The sequence below is a fragment of the Erythrolamprus reginae genome, chromosome 2 (assembly GCF_031021105.1).
Source record: "Erythrolamprus reginae isolate rEryReg1 chromosome 2, rEryReg1.hap1, whole genome shotgun sequence".
Taxonomy (NCBI): domain Eukaryota; kingdom Metazoa; phylum Chordata; class Lepidosauria; order Squamata; family Dipsadidae; genus Erythrolamprus; species Erythrolamprus reginae.
Window position 1 is genome coordinate 189,009,206 of NC_091951.1, and position 21,817 is coordinate 189,031,022.

At 41.0% G+C, this 21,817-nt stretch overlaps 1 protein-coding gene across 1 annotated transcript in view; it reads left to right on the top strand.

Annotated features, from left to right (window-relative positions):
- LOC139159471 (sterol O-acyltransferase 2-like) overlaps positions 1 to 21,817 on the top strand; it is a 34,873-nt gene that overhangs the window by 1,778 nt on the left and 11,278 nt on the right. Inside the window, exons 2-10 of the mRNA XM_070736790.1 lie at positions 5,572 to 5,630; positions 6,144 to 6,271; positions 6,497 to 6,553; positions 7,271 to 7,378; positions 12,887 to 13,169; positions 15,106 to 15,181; positions 16,233 to 16,314; positions 16,504 to 16,549; positions 17,632 to 17,761. Of these exons, the coding sequence (XP_070592891.1) occupies positions 5,572 to 5,630; positions 6,144 to 6,271; positions 6,497 to 6,553; positions 7,271 to 7,378; positions 12,887 to 13,169; positions 15,106 to 15,181; positions 16,233 to 16,314; positions 16,504 to 16,549; positions 17,632 to 17,761 (969 nt within the window). The remainder of the gene's footprint in view (positions 1 to 5,571; positions 5,631 to 6,143; positions 6,272 to 6,496; positions 6,554 to 7,270; positions 7,379 to 12,886; positions 13,170 to 15,105; positions 15,182 to 16,232; positions 16,315 to 16,503; positions 16,550 to 17,631; positions 17,762 to 21,817) is intronic.

Below are 21,817 nucleotides of genomic sequence, written 5' to 3' on the forward strand. Positions count from 1 at the left end.
GTAGAGGGTGATTGGTCGATTTAGAATTGATTTCATGATTTTACAAGGGACGCAACAGAGAGATATTGGTCTGTAGTTGTCCACTAGTGAAGGATCTCCTTTTTTGAAAATGGGGATGAATACTGTTTTTGACCACAGCTTGGGGAGCATGCTGGTCCTGAAGGATTTTTGGAAGATAATGCTTAGGGGTTCAGCAAGAGCAGAAGAAAGTTTCCTTAGAAAGTATGCACAGAGACCGTCTGGTCCGGCAGATAGGGAAGGTTTGAGGTCACAGATTGCTTTTTCTACGCGGTCTACAGTGAAGACGATTTGGGTTAGGTTTTTTAGTGGGTTTGAGGTGCGATTTGCAAAGATGGGGGAAGAGCCATTGCTGCTAACAAAAACAGAGTTGAAGAGGTTGGCTTTGGATGGGTCATCATGGTATTCTTTGTTATTGGGTCCTACGAGTGGTGGAATAGGTCTGGAGTCATTGAGTTTGTTGTTCATGAAGTTATAGAAAGCTCGGTTAGACTTGATGCGACGGAGGCTTTCCACTTGTTTGCTGTGATAGTTGAGGCATTCTGCTTTTATTCATTGGCATATGCTTTTGTAGCGGACTTTAAAGTTGGTTACTGGGCTTTTTTTGTTTCTATGCCAGAGGGATCTTTTTTTGGTTTGTAGTTTCTTTATCAAGACAGGTATGTTATTTTTTTGTTTACCTCTGGAAGAAGTGAGTGGTACATGTAGTTCTATAAGCCTTTTGATTTGGAGTAAGAACATATTGTAGAGATCATCAGTGGTGATGCAGTTAGAGAACAAGGATTGCCAGTTAAGGATTGAGAGATTGGCATCTATGAGACCATAGTTGGCTTTCCTAAAATTGTACTTAGGAGCCATGTTATTCTGGTGAGTGTTTAGATGATGTAGATTGAGGTTGAAGTTGATCATACTGTGGTCGCTGTTGGAGAAGGGTTCTTTTGTGTGCAGTCCATAGATAGCACTTTTGCTGTTGCAGAATATGAGGTTGAGACAGTTGTTGAGTCTGGTGTTGTTTGATACTAATTGTTCCAGTCCTCGGCCAGTGACGGCATTATAGATGGCAGTATGTATAGGTTCAGTGGAGTATTCATTTAGTGACCAGTTGATGCGTGGTAGGTTGAGGTCACCAAGGAAGATAATGGGATGGGGGCAGGAGGTTGCCTAAGTTAGGAGGGAGGTTAGTTTAGTTGCATGGGTAATGTCGTAATTTGGAGCTCTGTAGCACAGTAGTGTAGTGTTGAGGGAAATGTCACAAACTAGGGTTTCAGGGAGGATAAGATCATGTGCAACTTGAATGTTTTTTAGATTGAGTGAGCTTTTGTAGAATATGGCTACACCACCCCCTCTGTGGGATTCACGGTCAGACCGGAAGACCAGGTAGTTACTTTGTGTGATGAAGGAGTCAGGATAGGAAGAATTCAAGAATTTCCTGACATTTTGAATTCCTGCTAAAAAGCTGCAGAACCTGTAGTAAAAAGAATAGTGTATGTTTTTATTTTATTCATTTATTTATTTATTTATTCTTTGTCCAATATACAATACATATGAGAGAGAATATACATTAGGAATATATATATAAAGATAGCAAGTAAAAAGAAGGGAAGTGGATAGGAAGAGAATATATATAGAGGAGAGAATATATAAGATCAAAGAGGTAAGAAAAGAGAATTGGACAGGGGACGATAGGCACAACAGTGCACTTATATACGCCCCTTACTGGCCTCTGAGGAATTGGGAGAGGTCAATCGTGGAGAGTTTAATGGAGAAGTGTAGGGGATTGGGGGTTGACACTATTGAGTCCGGTAATGAGTTCCACGCTTCGACAACTCGATTGTTAAAGTCATATTTTTGACAGTTAGGTTTGGAGCGGTTCGTATTAAGTTTGAATCTGTTGCGTGCTCTTGTATTGTTGCGGTTGAAGCTGAAGTAGTCATTGACAGGTAGGACGTTGCAGCATATGATCTTGTGGGCAATACTCAAATCGTGTTTTAGGCGCCGTAGTTCTAGGCTTTCTAGGCCCAGGATTGTTAGTCTATTTTCTTAGGGTATTCTGTTTCGAGTGGAGGAGTGAAGGGCTCTTCTGGTGAAATATCTTTGGATGTTTTTGAGAGTGTTGATGTCTGAGATGCGGTGTGGGTTCCAGGCAGATGAGCTGTATTCGAGAATGGGTCTGGCATAGGTTTTGTAGGCTCTTGTGAGTAGTGTGAGATTGCCGGAGCAAAAGCTGCGTAGGATCAGGTTAACAACTCTGGAGGCTTTTTTGGCGATATTGTTGTTCTCCTTGATATAGATATGTATAAAGTAAGTGTAGGGATGGAAGCGATTTTGGAACAGGAGCTGATCAAATGTACATTAAAGGAAGAGGGAAATAGAGGGAAGTTGCATCAATGTGGTTTTACAGAAAGGATGGCAGATGCAATCTTTAATCATTTCCATTTGTGATGGAATGTGGTAAGGAGTTGGATTCGAGGAGTGAAGAGTTGCATTCACAAAGGGGTAAGGAGACAGTTCAATCCAGACGTTATGTGTGAGAGAAAGAGGCTGAAGACAGCCCTTCCCTAATAGTATATTGTAGATGCAAATAGTAGAGTCCAGGGTTTGGCATGATTCCATTACATATCTGAAATAATAAAGAACTCAGCTTGGTTTTGAGCCTGACAGCAGCCTATGAAATTGGGCAGGGAGGCAAGCATCTGATAATGATTGATTCATACATCAGTAAGAAATAATATAGAAAATTGTGACAAAAATTAACCAGTTACAAAGAAAACAAAGAAAACATTTGGAAATTTTCATAACAACACTGTAACACTGTTGTTAAGTGAATCTGTCTTCCCATTGACTTTGCTTGTCAGAGGATTGCAAAGGGGATCTAATGACCTTGATATACTACAAACATCAAATAGTTCAAATTTTGATCCCATGCCTAGGGGGATGCTGCAATGGGTATGTGTGCAAAATGGTCACAGGTCACTTTTTTCAGTCCCATTGTAACTTCAAATGGTCACTAAATGAATGGTTGCAAGTTGAGGACTACCTGTACTACATTCTAATATTTGTTAGAGGTACAGTAATACCTCATCTTACGAACTTAATTGGTTCCAGGACGAGGTTCGTAAGGTGAAAAGTTCGTAAGATGAAACAATATTTCCCATAGGAATCAATGGAAAAGCCAATAATGCGTGCAAGCTGATTAAAAAAATCCAAAACATTAAGGCTTTAAAAAAAAAAAAGCTGCCGGCAGACGAAGCTGAGGAGAACGGAGTGGAGGGAGGGACAGCGAGAGGTGGCAAGAGGTGGCAGTCCCAATGAAGCAAGGCGAAAAGAGCCTCTCTTGATCTCCATGAGCCCCTCCCATTTTTTCCCACCCTGTCCTGCACCTTTCTCCTCTCTTGATCTCCATGGGTCCCTCCCGTTTTTTCCCATCCTGTCCTGCACCTTTCTCCCCTCTTGATCTCCATGAGTTCCTCCCGTTTTTTCCCACCCTGTCCTGCATCTTTCTCCCCTCTTGATCTCCATGGGTTCCTCCCATTTTTTCCCACCCTGTCCTGCACCTTTCTCCCCTCTTGATCTCCATGGGTTCCTCCCGTTTTTTCCCACCCTGTCCTGCACCTTTCTCCCCTTTTGATCTCCATGGTTCCCTCCCGTTTTTTCCCACCCTGTCCTGCACCTTTCTCCCCTTTTGATCTCCATGGTTCCCTCCCATTTTTCCCCACCCTGTCCTACACCTTTCTCCCCTCTTGATCTCCATGGGTTCCTCCCGTTTTCTCCCACCCTGTCCTGCACCTTTCTCCCCTTTTGATTTCCATGGGTTCTTCCCATTTTTTCCCACCCTGTCCTGCACCTTTCTCCCCTCTTGATCTCCATGGGTTCTGTTTTTTCCCACCCTGTCCTGCACCTTTCTCCCCTCTTGATTTCCATGGTTTCCTCCCGTTTTTCCCACCCTGTCCTACACCTTTCTCCCCTCTTGATCTCCATGGGTTCCTCCCGTTTTCTCCCACCCTGTCCTGCACCTTTCTCCCCTCTTGATCTCCATGGGTCCCTCCCATTTTTTCCCACCCTGTCCTGCACCTTTCTCCCCTTTTGATCTCCATGGGTTCCTCCCATTTTCTCCCACCCTGTCCTGCACCTTTCTCCCCTCTTGATTTCCATGGGTTCCTCCCGGTTTTTTCCACCCTTTCCTGCACCTTTCTTCCCTCTTGATCTCAATGGGTCCCTCCCGGTTTTTTCCACCCTTTCCTGCACCTTTCTTCCCTCTTGATCTCCATGGGTCCCTCCCAGTTTTTTCCACCCTTTCCTGAACCTTTCTCCCCTCTTGATCTCCATGGGTCCCTCCCATTTTTCCCATCCTGTCCTGCACCTTTCTCCCCGTTTGATTTCCATGGGTTCCTCCCGTTTTTTCCCACCCTGTCCTGCACCTTTCTCCCCTCTTGATCTCCATGGGTTCTTCCTGTTTTTTCCCACCCTGTCCTGCACCTTTCTCCCCTCTTGATCTCCATGGGTCCCTCCCATTTTTTCCCATCCTGTCCTGCACCTTTCTCCCCTCTTGATCTCCATGGGTTCTTCCTGTTTTTTCCCACCCTGTCCTGCACCTTTCTCCCCTCTTGATCTCCATGGGTCCCTCCCATTTTTTCCCATCCTGTCCTGCACCTTTCTCCCCTCTTGATCTCCATGGGTTCTGTTTTTTCCCACCCTGTCCTGCACCTGGTATTATTTGTACAGTTCAGCGTGGCCAAACGGGGCACGGGAACCAGGGGCTTCTCCTCGGTCCGAGCTTCTCCCGCTGCCGTGAGCCCGAAAATATCGGAGGGAGGTGGGCGGGGGATGGACGAGAGACTCCCATTTCTTAAGGGGGGCCGCGAGCCCCCCCGGCCGCATTTGAGCTTCTGGCACTTCTCTTTTTTAGCCCTCGTTCTCCTCCTCTTCCTCCTCCTCCATCACCGCCGCCACGCCGCACTGCTCACCCAGAGCGAGGGGAGGAGGATCTGAAGAGAGCGTCAATGGGAAGGAAGCGCTTCCCCCAGGAGGGACTGTTATTTCCCTCAAAAGCCCCATGGAAGCAGCTAACTCGGGTGCTTTCCCTGCGGCTAACTCGGGTCCGCCGGCAAGTTTCACTGGCTCTCGAGGAGGCGAAAGCGAAGGCAGGAGCAGGTCGCTCGCTGCAGCAAGCCCTGCCGTCTCCGGCCGACAGCTCCCTCTAACGAGCCTAAGCTTACCCCCGTGTTTCCCCGAAAGTAAGACATATGTCTTACTTTCGCGGTACGGCTTATATTAGCCGACCCCCCTGAAACCTCCGATACGTCTTACAATCGGGGGTGTCTTACTATCGGGGAAACACGGTAGTTTTGGATCTGCTTTATCCATCCCAAAGGAAAGAGAATGCAAAGAATGAGGAAACAAATGCTTGAAATTTGGAATAGTAATTTAGAACCAAAAACTCTGTATAATGGGAAGATTTCTGTCTAATCCAAGCAATGAACTGAACTGATTTCCTCCATTCGCCTCATCATGTCAAATCATGTTTTTAAAGTGAAGCTGTTTCTAATTCTCTAGGAGAAGCTGAACACCTGGAGAAAATCACTGCCCACATCGAATGGAAGGGACACTTGGAGGTAATAATAGATATTATAATAGGTAATAATAAAAGCAGGAGGATGTTAACACTAGAGAAACAAATATTCACCCTAAACGATGAATTACCAGGAACGATGAAAATGGTCAGTTCTATGTCTCCAAGGTCACATGATCTCTATCGTTGTCATAGAATTAGGCCCTGTACGATTATTAAGCTTTCTGGGCAAGGAAGCTTCTGTAACAGATCAAAGAAGGGAAACAACTGGACAATGAGTAAGAACACACAGTTATAGCTAATTGGTTGAGGAGAACTGGCCACTGCACAAGGCAACCTTAGTTGTGATTAGTTGCTGTGGGCTCTCTGCAATTTATCTCATGGTGTTCCTACTGTAAATATATTCATTTCTATAAAACTCCAATTTCGTGTCAGCATCCCTGACTCCATTTGGACATAATCTGTGCAATTCCCTGACAGTGTCCATCACCTAAATGCATTCTAGGAATCTATGAAAGGCCCGGACATCATTAAATTCCCTCTGTTTTGTTGGTAGGTAATGAAGGTGAAGGTACTGGAACAGATAAACAATCAACTGAGTGATCTCTTAGACAAGACCTTGGAAGAAGCAGCACATTCCAGACCCCAGCAATTGAATATGGTCCCAGAAAAGAAGCAAAGCAGGTGGAAGAGGTACCTCGCAATTGATTGTAGAACAGGGATGGGGAAAATAGAGTCATCAGACAGTAGTGGCTCAATGGCCTTGAAACAAAGATGAGTGTAATCAAAACTGACTGGAGTAAAATCTTCAGGGACTTCTTTAGCTTTATCCCACCCACCCCCCCAGAGGTGAGAAGGGTTTAGGGAGAGATATTAAATTAATATCTGCTTTGAAATCTTATCTTGCAGAGAGAAGGAAGAGCTACTGAAGAAGAAAGTCTTTGTCCCTCAACGGTCCTTGGTTGAGTAAGTATGCCTGGCCATGATATGAACAAGACTTAGTCAGAGGGACAATGTGCCAAGTAGCCGGGATCTCTAAGACCTCAATTTCCAAAGATGGCCTTGGGCACATGACTGGTATTCCACTGTTGATGAAGAACAAGAGTTGGAAACAGCCAAATAAGAACTGAGCTCCATAGCCACACAATGCTAAGATTCTTTGGTGGGTGCCAGGAGAGTATAAAAAGAATAGATACTGCAGATGGGAAACAAAATGAAGTATTTTTGAAAGGGTTAGTTGATTAGCACAATATTACAAAGAGTTATTACTAGCAGATTAGAATAAGGCTGTTTGTATTATTATGTTGAGGACTACCTGTATATAGGGGTGGGCTGCTGCCCAGATGGTGTGGAATGCAATGTGGTAGCAAAAATGGAGTTCCACCCCAGAGCACCCAATTTGCACTGAAAGTTGAAAGAAAATGCAGGGCATTCTGCATAAGCCATGCCCACAGTGTGATAGTAAAAATATTGGTAGCCCTTCACTGCTTCTACATCATAAGAGATGAAACATTTCTCCCAGCCACTTGAATGTTATTTCTTTTGTACAAGTGAAGCTACAAGGTTTTGCACAGAAGACTAAATGAAAATCTTTGGGTCTCAGGTCTTGTCCAATGATCTCCAGCTGCCCATCACTCCCAACATCTATCACTTACTTGCTGGCAACTTGTCTCTCTTTTACAGCACGTTGCTGGAGGTGGAACATTTCCGCACAATCCATCACATATTTGTGGCCATGCTCTGTATCTTTGTCCTCAAACAAATCAGTGTGGATTCCATCGATGAAGGACGGTATGTTTCGAAAGAGTGGGTGGGATAGAAGGTCTGTCTTCTGAAGTATGATAATTCTGGGAATATGATGCCATTTGTTTTGTGCTAAGTGACACAGTAGTAATCCTCACAGCATATTTACCTAATCTTTAAATATAGATTCTCTTTTTTAAAAATAGAGTTTATTAATTTTCCATTCTTTTCTTTAAAAACAGTACTGCAATTGTACAATAAGTAATTCTGCATTGTTACATTGCTGCATTTGTTTCTTTTGAGCTTCTTCACCTAATATAGATTCTCTTAAGTTCTCATCTGAAGAGGCAGGAGGAAGAAATGTAACTAACATCTCTTTATTGCAAGTAGTGTGAATCCAGCATTAATCATTTCCAGATGCTATGGAATGCAGTAAGGAACTGAATTTCCAGGAGGGAAAGGGTTCATTCACAAAGGGGTAAGGAGACAGTTCAGTCCAGACATTGTGTGTTATGTCCCAAGGACAGTCAGATAATATGGGCTGTCCCCTTATCCTAGGTGGGAAAATACAGAGTCAGGATTGGCTGGCTCAGCCAGGCAGCCGAAAATATAAATAGCTGCCAGGCGCAGCCATTGTTGTTGTTGTTGTTATACTGTTCCTAGAGTTGTCCCTTACTACTGTAATAAAGCAAGTGTTAATTGTTCCCATGCCTGCCAGCCTCTTCATTGATCATATTTTACATTATGTGTGAGAGAAAGAGGCTGAAGATATCCCTTCCCTAATATTATTCCCTAATAATAGTATTATAGATGCAAATAGCAGAGTCCAGGGTTTGGCAGGATTTTGTCTATAGATCTGAAATAATGAAGAACTCAGCTGGGAAGAATCACAGCACATCACTCTTGGTAGACAGCAGCCTATGAAGTGGGGCAGAGAGGCAAACATCTGAAAATGATTGATTCACACATCAGTAAGAAATAATATGGAAAATTATGACAAAAAAGTCAAGAGTTATGTGTAAAGAGCAGGTGTGCCTTTAATATTTGTCCAGAAATGCATCTTTCAAAGACAAAACAATGCAAGCATTGGTTAAAGCAGTGTTTCTCAATTATTTTCTGTTATGCCACCCTAGGAAGAAGTAAACATTTTGTTCCTCCACCCGAAACTCTCTGCCAGGACAATTGTTTTCAATATTCAGCACATTTTCACTGAAAAAACTAAAGCAGCTTATCAGTGTGATCAGGGTATAATGTGTTTAAGTGATGCCTTAATTTATTTGGTTTCATGCCATTTGCTGCCAACATTTTAAAACACAGTAAACATACCAGTCTTTCCTCCTTTCCCAACCGTAGTCACAATGAAGCCAAGCGTGATATATGTTTTGTCATATTTCCTCATTCTAGCTTTCAGGAGACTTAGTATGTCTCAACATCTCCATCTCTCTCCTCCTTTCTTTTCATCCCTGTTAAATATTTCTCCATGGTGTCTCTTAAGGGTTTGTTATATGCACTTCATATGTCCTGCTCTGTGCTGTATGCTATTGTTCTGTGCCAAAAAAACCCTACTTCCTGTGGCAAAAAAGGATGTTGCCAGGGTCACATGCCCCCCGGCATCACTCTCCGCCCCCCCTAGGGGGCCTCGGCCCACTATTTGAGTAACACTGAGTTAAAGGGAACAAGGAACATCTTAATTAATTAGTTGCAAAGAAAACATTTGGAAATTTTCATCACAAGACTGTAACACTGTAGTTAAGTGAATCTGTCTTCCCCATAAACTTTGCTTGTCAGAGGGGATCTAGGGAGCTCAGTACATTGCAACCATCAAATACATGTTCAAATTTTAATGTTACTTTACATGATAATAAATAGAATTCTGGGATAAACACAGACTTCCAAATCTGCTGGTTAAAAGAAGTTATTACAGTGTGGAAATCTGTTTCCGCACAATCCATCACATATTTGTGACCATGCTCTGTATCTTTGTCCTAAGACAAATCATTGTCGATTCCATCAATGAAGGATGGTATGATTCAGCAGAGGGGCAGGGTACAAGGTCAATCTTCTGATGTATTCTAACCCTGGTAATATGATGCTATTTGTTTTGTGCTAATGGCCACAGTAGTAATCCTAAGAGCATATTTACCTAATCTTTAAACTTAGATTCCATCCAAAGTTTAACAACTTTGGGCCCCTATAGGGAGCATAAACATGCTGAATCTCCTCCCACTTGTCACTGTTCATCTACTAGCTAAAAGGAAAATGCAATATGTTCTTCTCCTTGTCTTGTGCTCCTGTTCAACAGTAGCACTTGGGACCCTTCTATGCCCACCTAGAGATTTAGCCTTAGTGCGGAATGCCTCCTTTGGTTCAACCTTTGCTAGGTATCCAAACACTCTTCTCTATGCTACTCACCTGGTTACACAGATCCACTTCTTCTACCCTCTTTCTGAATGAATCGTGTTATCTTTTGGATCTTTCTGTGCATGTTTTCATGGCTGAGCATATGTATTGTGTCACATAGTATGCATCTGCCATTTGTCGTCATGATTTGTATTTGCACTATATTCCATTCTATTTCCACCAGTGGTCAAATAAATAAATAAATAAATAGATTAATTGATTGATTGACTTTAAAAAAAATTTGCTTATTTACTATTAATACAGGAATGGAAAATATAGAAAACAGGAACACTGAAAGATATTACGTGAAGAAATCTAATGCTTTCAGAGAGGATGGGATCATGTGATGGTGGCAGATAAATGTACAAATATTTTATGTGTCATCTATATCTCAAATGGATTTTTGTAATCCAGATCTAAGTAGACACAGGAAAAGAAAAACATAAGGATCCAATCAGGGATAGTCAACGGGACCAGAGATTTAGGTTTTTTTATTTGTGCTGTGTCCATTCTCAAGGAACTTCTCTCTTACCAGAACATGAAAGAGATGCCGCCCTAAGAGGATTTATAGCAGCATTAGACTCTATATTCAACAGATCAGAGATGGAAGAACCAGAAAAACATACCATGAGGCAAAAAATATGGGCAGTGCTGATCACACACAAACCAAACAATACGCGCAGACCAATGGAGCAACACATCTTGAAAGATCTGAAAAACAAAGAAACATTCTGGTGAGAGAGAAGCTCCCTGTGGATGGGCTCCAGCACAAGTCTAAAACTTTGAAGATTAAACCTCTGATCCAGTCATTGACCCTGCTTGAATCCCCCAACATTATCCTGGGATAAATAATTTTGCCTTCATACATGGGGAAATATTAAGTCTTTGAGCCAGTCTCCACCTGCCTATGAAAAATCTGGAGCTGGCATTATTCCATCCTTTTGCCCATTCTACTCATTGTAATGTTTATCTGTTTGGTTTGAGCGTATTGTATGTTGTATGCTACCATGAGCTATTTTTTAATTGGGGACCCTTACAAATGAAATAATTCATCAAAGGAAAAGAAGGAAATGTCAGTGATAGGCAATTCCTTGAAATCAAGAGTTGTTAGAAATGCTGTTTTATTCTATAGAAATGGTTCGGCAACTTCAGATGAACTTTGCGCAAAATTCGGCCGAACCCAAACAGTTCGTGGTGCCATAGCACGGAATCCCATAATTTTTTATTTTTACAGATTTTTTATTTATTTTTATTTTTATGAAAAAGGACACCGCAGCGGCGCCGGAAGCAAAGTGAGGTCCTTTCACGTGAAAATAAAAACTTTTATTTTTACATGAAAAGACCTCCCTTTGCTTGCAGCGCGGCAGCGGCGTCCTTTTTTGTAAAAATAAAAATATATATTTTTATATGAAAAGACCTCCCTTTGAAGGAACTGGGGAAGAGATTCCAGGGGTGGAGCTTTGATGTCACATATACCAGCAGGTTGCTAAGGATGTCAAGATGATCACTTCCTGGATTCCATGGAATCCCGGAAGTGATCACTTTGGCGTCCTTAGCAACCTGCTGGTGCTCGTGGCGTCAAAGCTCCGCCCCCGGAATCTCTTCGTGGGATTCCCTAGCTCCTTTTGTGCCTCCCTCCCAGCCTCCCGACTGGCTGACAGCTCCCCGGTGTTTGCCTTCCTCCGCCGCCACCGGCACCTGGCTCCTCCTCCTCTTCTTAGCAGATGACAGCCGGGCGGTGGCTTTTGCGGTGTTCAGGACGAATGCCGAAGTAAAGAACAATTTTTTTAAAAAAATTGGGTTCGGGTCCGGCATGCCGAACACCAAAAAATTCGGTACAAACCCGAATTGTGGGGGTTCGGTTCGCCCAACACTAATTATAACCATAGATGCTAACTAAAAACTGCCATCTACTGGCTAATTAAATAAATAATACATTCTAATATGTACAGTATTCCAAAAAGGATGAGTAAGCATATTGCCGCCAACAATCTGGGTCCTCATTTTACAGACTTTGGAAGGATGGAAGGCTGAGTCAACCTTCAACCTACTGAGATTCGATCTGCCAAACAAAATGAGGGGTTTGGTCATAATCTTTTCAGTTGGAGGTGGGTTTTTCCTTCATTCTAACTCTGTTCTGACTATTTTGAAGAGTTCATGGGAACTTTCATGAATTTACTTCCTCAAAATAGCAGGGCCAATCCCTTTCACTTGTCAGTAGTTATGTCACTGAATATTGGGGATAACCCAGAGAAAGTGCAGATCAAGGAATTAACTTTGGAAGCAGATCAAGGAAGCAGATCAAGGAAGCAGATCAAGGAATTAACTTTGGGTTAGTAGATCAATCTCCCAGCTTTCACTGGGGATAAGATTAGGAGGGAATTCCAGGTGTTTCACCTTGAATTTTCAAAAGTAAAGATTTACAGGGAATAAACAAATGTCTAAACTATAACCTAAGCTCCACGTGAGCTGTAGACCAGCTGAGTAGAAAGCTCAGGGGGACGTGCCAAAAACAGATTAGAGTTAGACATTATCCTGACAGCAATGTTGAGTAATGTTCCTAATATGACAGATTCTTCAAAAAGCTTACAGTCCTCTATTCTTGACCAATTTAAATTTTGCTATACTGTAGACCTTTATGTGGGACCAATATTTAAGGATGAGCAATAATTGAAATTTTGAATGTTATGAAACAAACATTATGAAAAAAACCCCAAGATTATGAACAATAGCATTTAGACTTATATACCGCTTCACACTGCTTTACAGCTCTCTCTAAGCGATTTATAGAGAGTAAGCATATTGCCGCCAACAATCTGGGTCCTCATTTTACAGACTTTGGAAGGATGGAAGGCTGAGTCAACCTTCAACCTACTGAGATTCGATCTGCCAAACAAAATGAGGGGTTTGGTCATAATCTTTTCAGTTGGAGGTGGGTTTTTCCTTCATTCTAACTCTGTTCTGACTATTTTGAAGAGTTCATGGGAACTTTCATGAATTTACTTCCTCAAAATAGCAGGGCCAATCCCTTTCACTTGTCAGTAGTTATGTCACAGAATATTGGGGATAACCCAGAGAAAGTGCTTATTTTGTTTGAAACAGCCTGATCTTTTGGGGAGGATCCTAAGAGCTCTTTTTCTTCTTTGTCTTCCACAGTCTTGTTTTGGATTTCGATCTCTTTATCGTTGGATTTCGACAGCTGCCCACAGCACTCTTTGCCTGGCTCTGCATGTTCCTCTACACCTTATTTGTGCCCTACCAGGCCCTGCAGATATGGTCAGACTGCTTGAAGATGACCAGGTTCCCCAACCTCTTGACGTCCACCTTGGTGTTGCTGATGCTCATCTGCCACATTGCAGTGCTGTTCATCTTCCCCATCTGTATTGTTGTCTACTGTAATTTGGGAATTGCCTCCCGTATCATTGTCCTCATGGAGCAGGTATGACACTGGGACAGCACAAAGAAAGTGGGCATAGGGGAAAGGTGTTCTTAAAGAGAAATGGGAGAAACTAAGGTTGAACTCTGAAGTGAGGTTGGACTTTTGAAGGAATTCTGGTTGACCCAGAATATCAACCAGTATGGAAAGTATAGATAGCAGCAAGCGCTAGAAAGACCTCCTGTAGCATAAATGTTTTCTTCCATACACAGGCCATATATTTGCCATTGAAGACTTACCAACCTCATTCCAGGTTTAAGGCACCTTTCTCCTGTCAGGGGTCCTCTGAATGGTCTGGGCAAACCCCAAATAGAGTCATTAAAGGTAGGACAGGTGAAAGATATATATTTCACTGAACAAAATATACAGTGCCTTTTTAAAAATCTTGTGGCAGAACGTATGGTCCTTAGCAGCCATCATCATGAGTCGGTCTTTTCCGGGTCCCGTCAACTAGACGATGTAGTTTGGCAGGAGCTAGGGGAAGAACCTTCTCTGTGGGGGCCCAGGCCCTCTGGAATTAGCTCCCCCTAGAGATTCGCACTGCCCCCACCATTCTCGCCTTCCATAAAAGTTTAAATTATCTATGCCACCAGGCTCGCTGTGTGAATGGGAATGCATGATTTTAAATGTTATTAGAGTTTTTAAAGTTTTTACCTGTATTAATTAGCTAAAACCTTAGCTAATATAGATATGTAAAACTTAATTTAGATATGTATATTGTTTATTGTTTTGATATGTTGTGAGCCTCCACGAGTCCTTGGAGAAGGGCGGCATACAATTCAAATATAAATTTATAAATATAAATATAAAGAACAAGGCTGAAATGGGACCATCCTAGTCTCCCTTAATTTTAAAATTCCAGCTAAAAACATTTGATACACTCGGGTTTCTTCCCGTGTAGGATTTGGGAATTTCTGGCGATGTTTCGATGAGGTCCCACTCATCATACCTGTACCCGTGAAAATCTATGAAAACATATATATATACATACATACATACATACATACATACATACATACATACATACAGAAAAACACCCCCTCAGTATGAATAAACGTGATGACACGTCCCGCCTACCAGAAATTTGGAAACCAGCCCTAAACAAAAAAACATATCACAATCATCACCATGTTAATCCTTCAACTAAATGTGATTCCACCAACCAATCAAATCATTAAAACACAGCCACCCAATCTATTTGCTACATTCAAACCAAATCTCCACCCCCACCACTATTTATAAGGAACAAATGGCAGTTGCAAACAAACTATATTTACAGCAGCATGAAGCTTACAACTTCAGCCTGATGATGGTGAATGTGATTTCACCGAAACGTCGCATAGACATTCAAAATATTACAAGGGGCAAAACCCGAACTCAGAACAATCTACATATATATATATTTGTTTCATAGATTTTCATGGGTACAGGTATGAAGGTCTTGGCATATTCGGGTTTCTTCCCATGTACGTTTCAGAGATTTCTGGTGACGTTTTGACGAGGTCCCACTCGTCATCTTCAGGCTGTTTTTTTGTCCTTGTGCTTGAGCGAACACAGCGAGACCTGGACTGCCTTTGCTCTATAAATATTGGTGGGTGGTGTGGAGTGCTGGCTCAGCAGCTGCAAGCTGTTTTGAAACTTCCTGGTGAGTCAGTGAGGTAACCCAATATTTATAGGCAGAAGGCAGCCCAGGTCTCACTGTGTTTGCCCTAGCACAAGGTCTGGAGCACCATGGGATCCACCATGGGAGCATTTGAGACCTCTTAGATCACCCCATTCTGTTTAACTAAGGGGTGCAATTCTTTTCTTTGAATATCCACAAGGATGGTACCAAAGGCCAGGTAGGTGACATAGCAGAATACTAAAGGCCTCTGCAAGAATATCTACAACATGACTCAACTTCATACTGTTTTCTTGTTCATCTCCGTTTCTGGCATAGATCCGGCTCCTGATGAAAAGCTACTCATTTCTGCGAGAATCGATGCCGCCTCTTCTCCGTGCCAGGTACCAAGTTGGTGAGTTTGACTTGAAGGATCTTAGTGATGATTACAAAGGCTACAAGTCACCTTCATCATCCCCAAACTGATTTTCCACTGATTGCAGCATCTTAGTTCTAGCATAAGATACTCATGCAACCACTGGCCTCTGCATACTAATTGCTACCACAGACTTTCTCAACCTACAGAACTGTTGGATTAGATTTTCCATTTGCTTGTCAGTGATTGGGTATGGTAGATGTTGTAAGTAGATTTTAATTATAGCAAAATAAGAGAAGTTACATGGATGAAAAGCCAAGGAAACCTCCTGCCTGGATCAAGAATTATTTCTCCATATCTGTCACCAAATCACAATTTCTCCTATTTGGCTGACTTTATTTTGCATGAAGAGGTGCAGAACATAGGTGATTGATTTATTTCTATATTTGTCTTTTTTATCAGGATACAATGCAGCTCAATTTTTCTTAAAAAAAATATCTGACCTGTAGTGCTATATTTTATTGATTACATTTTTTCTTATAAATACCCATGTGAACATGTGAAATAGAAGAGTTCCTTGTTTGTTGCTTTTGTATGCCAATAAAGATGTATTTCTGCATCCTGGATTGCACCTTTAGTAGAATTAGTACAATTATATCTTGTGCATAAGACGTATGTTAATGAGATGAGACATGGTAGCTCAGTGGTTAGAACACAGTATTGCAGGCTAATTCTGCTGAATGCTAAAAGTTCTATTCTTACCAGCTCAAGCTTGGCCTTCCATCCTTCCAAGGTCAATAAAATGAGGACCAAATTGTTGAGGGTGATATGGTGAGTGTGAACCACTTAGGGAGAGCTGTAAAGAACTGTTAAGTGGTATATAAGACTACTATTGCTGCTGCTATTATCATGCATACATAAAGTTCTGCATTCTTCCTGCTGGAACAGTGTGCAGATAGAAGATGCTTACACTTGAGTACCACAAGTTCTCCAGGACAACTATTTCTTCAGTGTATAATACAAATTGCTGTCTCTGTACTGGTCCCTGTATACTTCCAACTTTTCTTTTGTTTCTTTCTCCCCACTCCAGGGAATATAAGCCCTCCTGAATTCTCAACCTACTTATATTTTCTCTTCTGCCCTATTTTGATCTACAGACAGAGCTATCCAAGGTAACTTCTTGCATATTGTCCTTGTGTTTCTGTGTTGTGCCCCTCCATTTCTTAGCTATATCAGAAAAAGGGTGGGCAAATCAGGCTTTTGGATCTACGGCCCATGCCCCCAGAGCAATGGTGCAACCAAAGAAAAGGAAACTACTCTGTTATCACTTCTCAACCCTATCCCTGGTCCTTTCCTTATAGAGATCCATACATCCGCTGGAGTTACGCCATCCAAAAACTGGTTGAGGTGAGAAAAACACATTAAGTTTCCACTGCCTAATTGGTTTTATCTGGTCTTTCTATGGATTAGAAATGTGCTTGGGGATTATTGAATTTTCCCTTGAGATTGAGCTGATCTGGAAACCCTAAGGCAGTGATGGTGAACCTTTTTTTCTTTGGGTGCCAAAAGAGCATGGGTGCATGCTATCATGCATGCTCGAGTGCCCACACCCATAATTCAATGCCTGGGTAATGCAAAAACAGCTTCCTCTGCCCCCGCCCTCCAAGGCCCCCTGGAGGCTGGAAATGGCCTGTTTCCCAACTTCTGGTGGGCCTAGTAGGCTCATGTCTTGCCCTCCCCAGGCTCCAAAGGCTTCCCTCAAGGCAGGGAAGGGTAAAAGCACCCTCCCCATCCCCCGGAGGCTTTCTGGAAGCCAAAAATGCCCTCCCAGAACCTCTGTGTGAGCCAAAAATCAGCTGGCTGGCACACACATGCACGTTGGAGCTGACTAGGACAACTGCTCTCGTGCCAGCAGATATGGCTCAGTGTGCTACCTGTGGCACCTGTGTCATAGGTTCGCCATCACTGCCCTAAGGGGTCTTAGTTGGCCAAGGTAGTAAATAGCAATAATTGTTTAAGAAGCGCTGGGTGACTAAATGCGGCTATTTAAAGTTCTCTAGCCTTGAGTGAACGAGTTATAACATTTGTCCTGAGTCATCTTTCGTGCAAAAAGTTCACTTTCCTAACAAAAGTGCAATTTAAAACTTTGGATTGATGTACATATTTTCAAATGTTTCACACAAGAAAGGAAAAGGAAAAAGGGGGTTGAAAGAGAGCAGAGTTGATGGAACTTAGAGCAGGTCAGGAAATGAATGGTACAGAAATCTATGACAGATTGACTCAAACTAAACAGAAGAGAGGCTGGTGTGGGAGGGGAGCATTTGGGGATTGTAGGTTATTAAAATGGCAGCCAAATCCAGCTTCTGAGATCATAGACCAGTAGAAGGTTGTTCTTAGTCATAGCCAAAGGCTGGCAACCAGTATGCCTTCCCAGAACACTTAGATGTCAGTAGATCACTAATGTAGAGTACTTTCTCTTTGTCCCATAGTTCATGGCGTGTATATCTATTCTGCATTTCCTTATGAAATACCACTTCATCCCTCATGGCATCAACATGCACAAACAGCCGTTCAACATCAAAGTCCAGCTGCTTGCCATCTTTGATTTAGTAGTACCCGGTATGTTGAAATAATTATGATTTCACATTCCTGTAATAGGATTATGCAATCAGATTGACTTGTAATATTTTTGAGAAAATGAAAGAGAGATGTACTACAGGCCATTCTCAACATACAACCATTTATTTAGGGACCTTCAAAGTTACAGCAGAACTCAAAAAAATTATAAACATTTTTCACACTTATGACTAAGTGTGATCCCCATGCTCATGTGATCAAAATACATGCCATAAATTCTGGTATGTATGTATGTATGTATGTATGTATGTATGTATGTATGTATGTATTTGTCAAGCATATATAAGATAAGAAATAAAAGTATAAACATGATTTTGAATATATGAAAAGGATATGAATAAAAATGGACATTAAGACAGTGACGGTAGGCACATTGGTGTGCTTATGCATGCTCTTTCAATGCCTCTTAGGATTGGGGTGAGTCAACATTAGACAGTCTAAGGTTAATGTTTTTGGGGTTAGGAGAAGAAACCACAGAGTCAAGTAGTGCATTCCAGACATTGACCACTCGTTTTGGTAGTCATATTTTCTGCAAACAAGTTTACAGGGTTTACCTTAAGTTTGTATCTGTTCTTTGTTCATGAATTATTGTGATTGAAGTTAACCCTGCTGTTCTGTTTAAGAAAAGTAACAAATCTTATGTTCCCGGGTCACCCTGACCCGGACCGAAAACTCTTCATTTGCAGTGCTTATGTTTGGTCTTTTTGAAAGCTTTTTTCACTTGGAAAGTAGTCTGAACATTTCTGCACACAATGATATGAAAATTGAAATGAAAAAAGTAAATCTTATTGGTTTATTTTGCGGATATAATGCACGCCCCCCCTGTTTTTGTGAAATTTTTTTCAATTTATGGATAGTTTTGCTTGCAAAATGCATTCTATTTTACTAAAGTTGGTATGGGATTGGTAGCTTGAACATTTCTGAACATAATGATATGAAAATTGAACTGGAAAAGTTGATGCATATTGGTTTATTTTGTTGATGAAATGCACGCCCCCCCGTTTTTTTTAAATAGTCTTCACTTTATGGATAGTTTTGCTAGCAAAATACATTCTATTTTACTAAAGTTGGTGTGGGATTGGTAGCTTGAACATTTCTGAACATAATGATATGAAAATTGAACTGGAAAAATTGATGCATATTGGTTTATTTTGCACATAAAGTATGCCTCAATTATTTCAATTTATATAAAAATTATGCTGTTAATTTCAAACTTACATACTTTTTTTTAGTAAAATGGATTTGTTTCATAAAATTAGTTCTCTGGCTACAATGTGGTTGATTTTCAAAAGGATATTCCAAATATTTCTAGACAAATATGTATAAACAGTGACAATAATGGCACACAGCAAGGCCGAGGGGGGGGTGGCCCTTTTGTGGCAAAAATAAACCAATAAGAACCATTTTGTTCAGTTCATTTATATTTTTCTTATATTCAGAAATGTTCAATTTAGTATATCAAACCTTTTTGGGGAAAATTCCTTAGGGATTTGTAGCCTTAAAAAATAGAAATTGACACAAAATTTAAAAAGGATGGGGGGAGGGGCTTTTTGATCAAAATAAAAATATAAGTCTCAATTTTTCCAGTTCAATTTTCATATCATTATGTTCATAAATGTTCAAACTAGTTTTCCAGTTGAAAAGGTTTTCAAAAAGACCAAATTCAAGTGCCTAAAAAAAATCATTTTGGTCCGGGTCTATATGACCCGAACAGACTAAGTGTGACTTTTTTTTTGCCCAGAAAAAAAAATTTTCCCCCACCCCCACAAATATTTTTTTGATGGTCAGCATTGTTAAATTGAGTAAATGAATGCCTAAGATTTTAAAGAATATTTCGGATTTGGAGCATAAAAAAATAAAAAGTGAAAATGGTTGCAAGCAGCTGAGGGGGGAGGGGAGGCCTTATTTCTGATGTTAAAAAACCAGTAAGAATCATTTTGTTCAGTTCCTTTATATTTTTCTTATATTCAGAAATGTTCAAGCTACCAATCCCACACCAACTTCAGTAAAATAGAATGCATTTTGCAAGCAAAACTATCCATAAATTGAAAATTTTTTCACAAAAACAGGGGGGGCGTGCATTATATCCGCAAAATAAACCAATAAGATTTACTTTTTTCATTTCAATTTTCATATCATTGTGTGCAGAAATGTTCAGACTACTTTCCAAGTGAAAAAAGCTTTCAAAAAGACCAAACATAAGCACTGCAAATGAAGAGTTTTCGGTCCGGGTCAGGGTGACCCAGGAACATAAGATTTGTAACTTTTTTTGCCCAGCAAAAACTAAGCCCCCCACCCCCCCAAAAAAATTCTCATAGAGAGAACCCCTGAAATGATGAACCAGCATGAAATTTCAAGTTTCAGATATGCAGGGAAAATTTTTTACAGGGACTCAAACTTGGCTTCGGGTCGCATACGACCCGAACAGAACAGCAGGGTGTTAAAGTATTCATTGACAGGTAGGACATTGTAGCAGATAATTTTATGTACTACACTTAGCTTGGATTGAAGATGGCAAAGTTCTAAGTTGTCTGAACCCCAAATTTCAAGTCTGATGGCATAATGTATTTTATTGCAGGTAGATGAATGGACAACTGCTCTTGTAAAATATCTCTGTACTCTCTCAATTGTATTAATGTCTGATATGTAGGGCATGTTCCAGACAGATGAGCTGTATTTGAGAATTGGCCTAGCAAATGTTTTGTATGCTCTGGTTAGTAGTACAATATTACCAGAGAAAAAGCTATGCAAGATTAAGTTAACAACTCTTAATGTCTTTTTGGCAATGTTGTTACAGTGGGCTCTGGCACTTAGATCTTTAGAAATGAGTACTCCAAGTCCTAGACAAAGTGTGGGTCATCAACAAGATCATGTCCATCTAGCTTTCTTCAATGTCCTGATTTTTTTTTTTTGACAATGTATAAGAAGTTGCCAATTGTTTGACCAATCTGACAAATAGTCAAGGTCTTTTGGGAGGATAGTAGCATTGTTGGTGGTATTAAATAGTTTTACATAATCAGCAAGGAGAAAGCAGTTGCAAAGGTCATTTATGTAAAGTATAAAGAGTGTTAGTCCTAAGATGCTGCATTGCGGAACACCACTGTTAACAGGTAAGGATTTGATAGAGCGCTTCCTATTTTGACCACTTGCTACCTGTGTGACAGGAAGGCAGCTATCCATTTATGTAAGAGTCCAGAAATGCCATAAGATTTTAGTTTTAGAGGTAGTTCGTTGTGCACCACTGAATCAAAGACTATATAGAAGTCTATGTAAATTTCATCTATTGGTTTGCCGTGATCGAGATGTCGAGTCCAAATGTTTTTGCAGTGTAGTAGTTGCAGATTACAGAATAATTTTTATCTGAAACCAAATTATTTGTTGGAGAGGTTGTTTGGTTTTAGGTGGAGGGTAATCGATTGGTTAATAATTGACTCCATGACTTTGCAGGTGAATTTTTTTATGATTTTGAATCATAAAGAGATTGGTCTGTAATTTTCAAATAGGCTAGGTGCAATGTTCCCTCTAATTTTTTTTTTGGTGTGGGTGGAAGAGCCAGGGTGGCACAGCAGGTAGAGTGCTGTACTGCAGGCCACTGAAACTGACTGTAGATCTGAAGGTCAGCGGTTCAAATCTCATCACTGGCTCAAGGTTGACTCAGCCTTCCATCCTTCCGAGGTGGGTAAAATGAGGACCCGGATTGTGGGGGCAATAGCTTGGCTCTGTTAAGAAGTGCTATTGCTAACATGTTGTAAGCCACCCTGAGTCTAAGGAGAAGGGCGGCATAAAAATTGAACAAACAAACAAACAAACAAACAAACAAACAAACAAAAAAATAAATAAATAAATAAATAAAATAAAAAATAAAAATAAAAAATAAATAAATAAAAGTATAATGTCTGAGCAGCACATTTTCATGCCTGGGCATGGATCAGTTAGAAACCCAGTCATTAAGTGAATCTGGCTTCTCCTCCCCGTCCCCCATTGTCTTTGCTTCTGAGACAGTCGCAAAAGGGGGTCACGTGACCTCAAGACACAGCA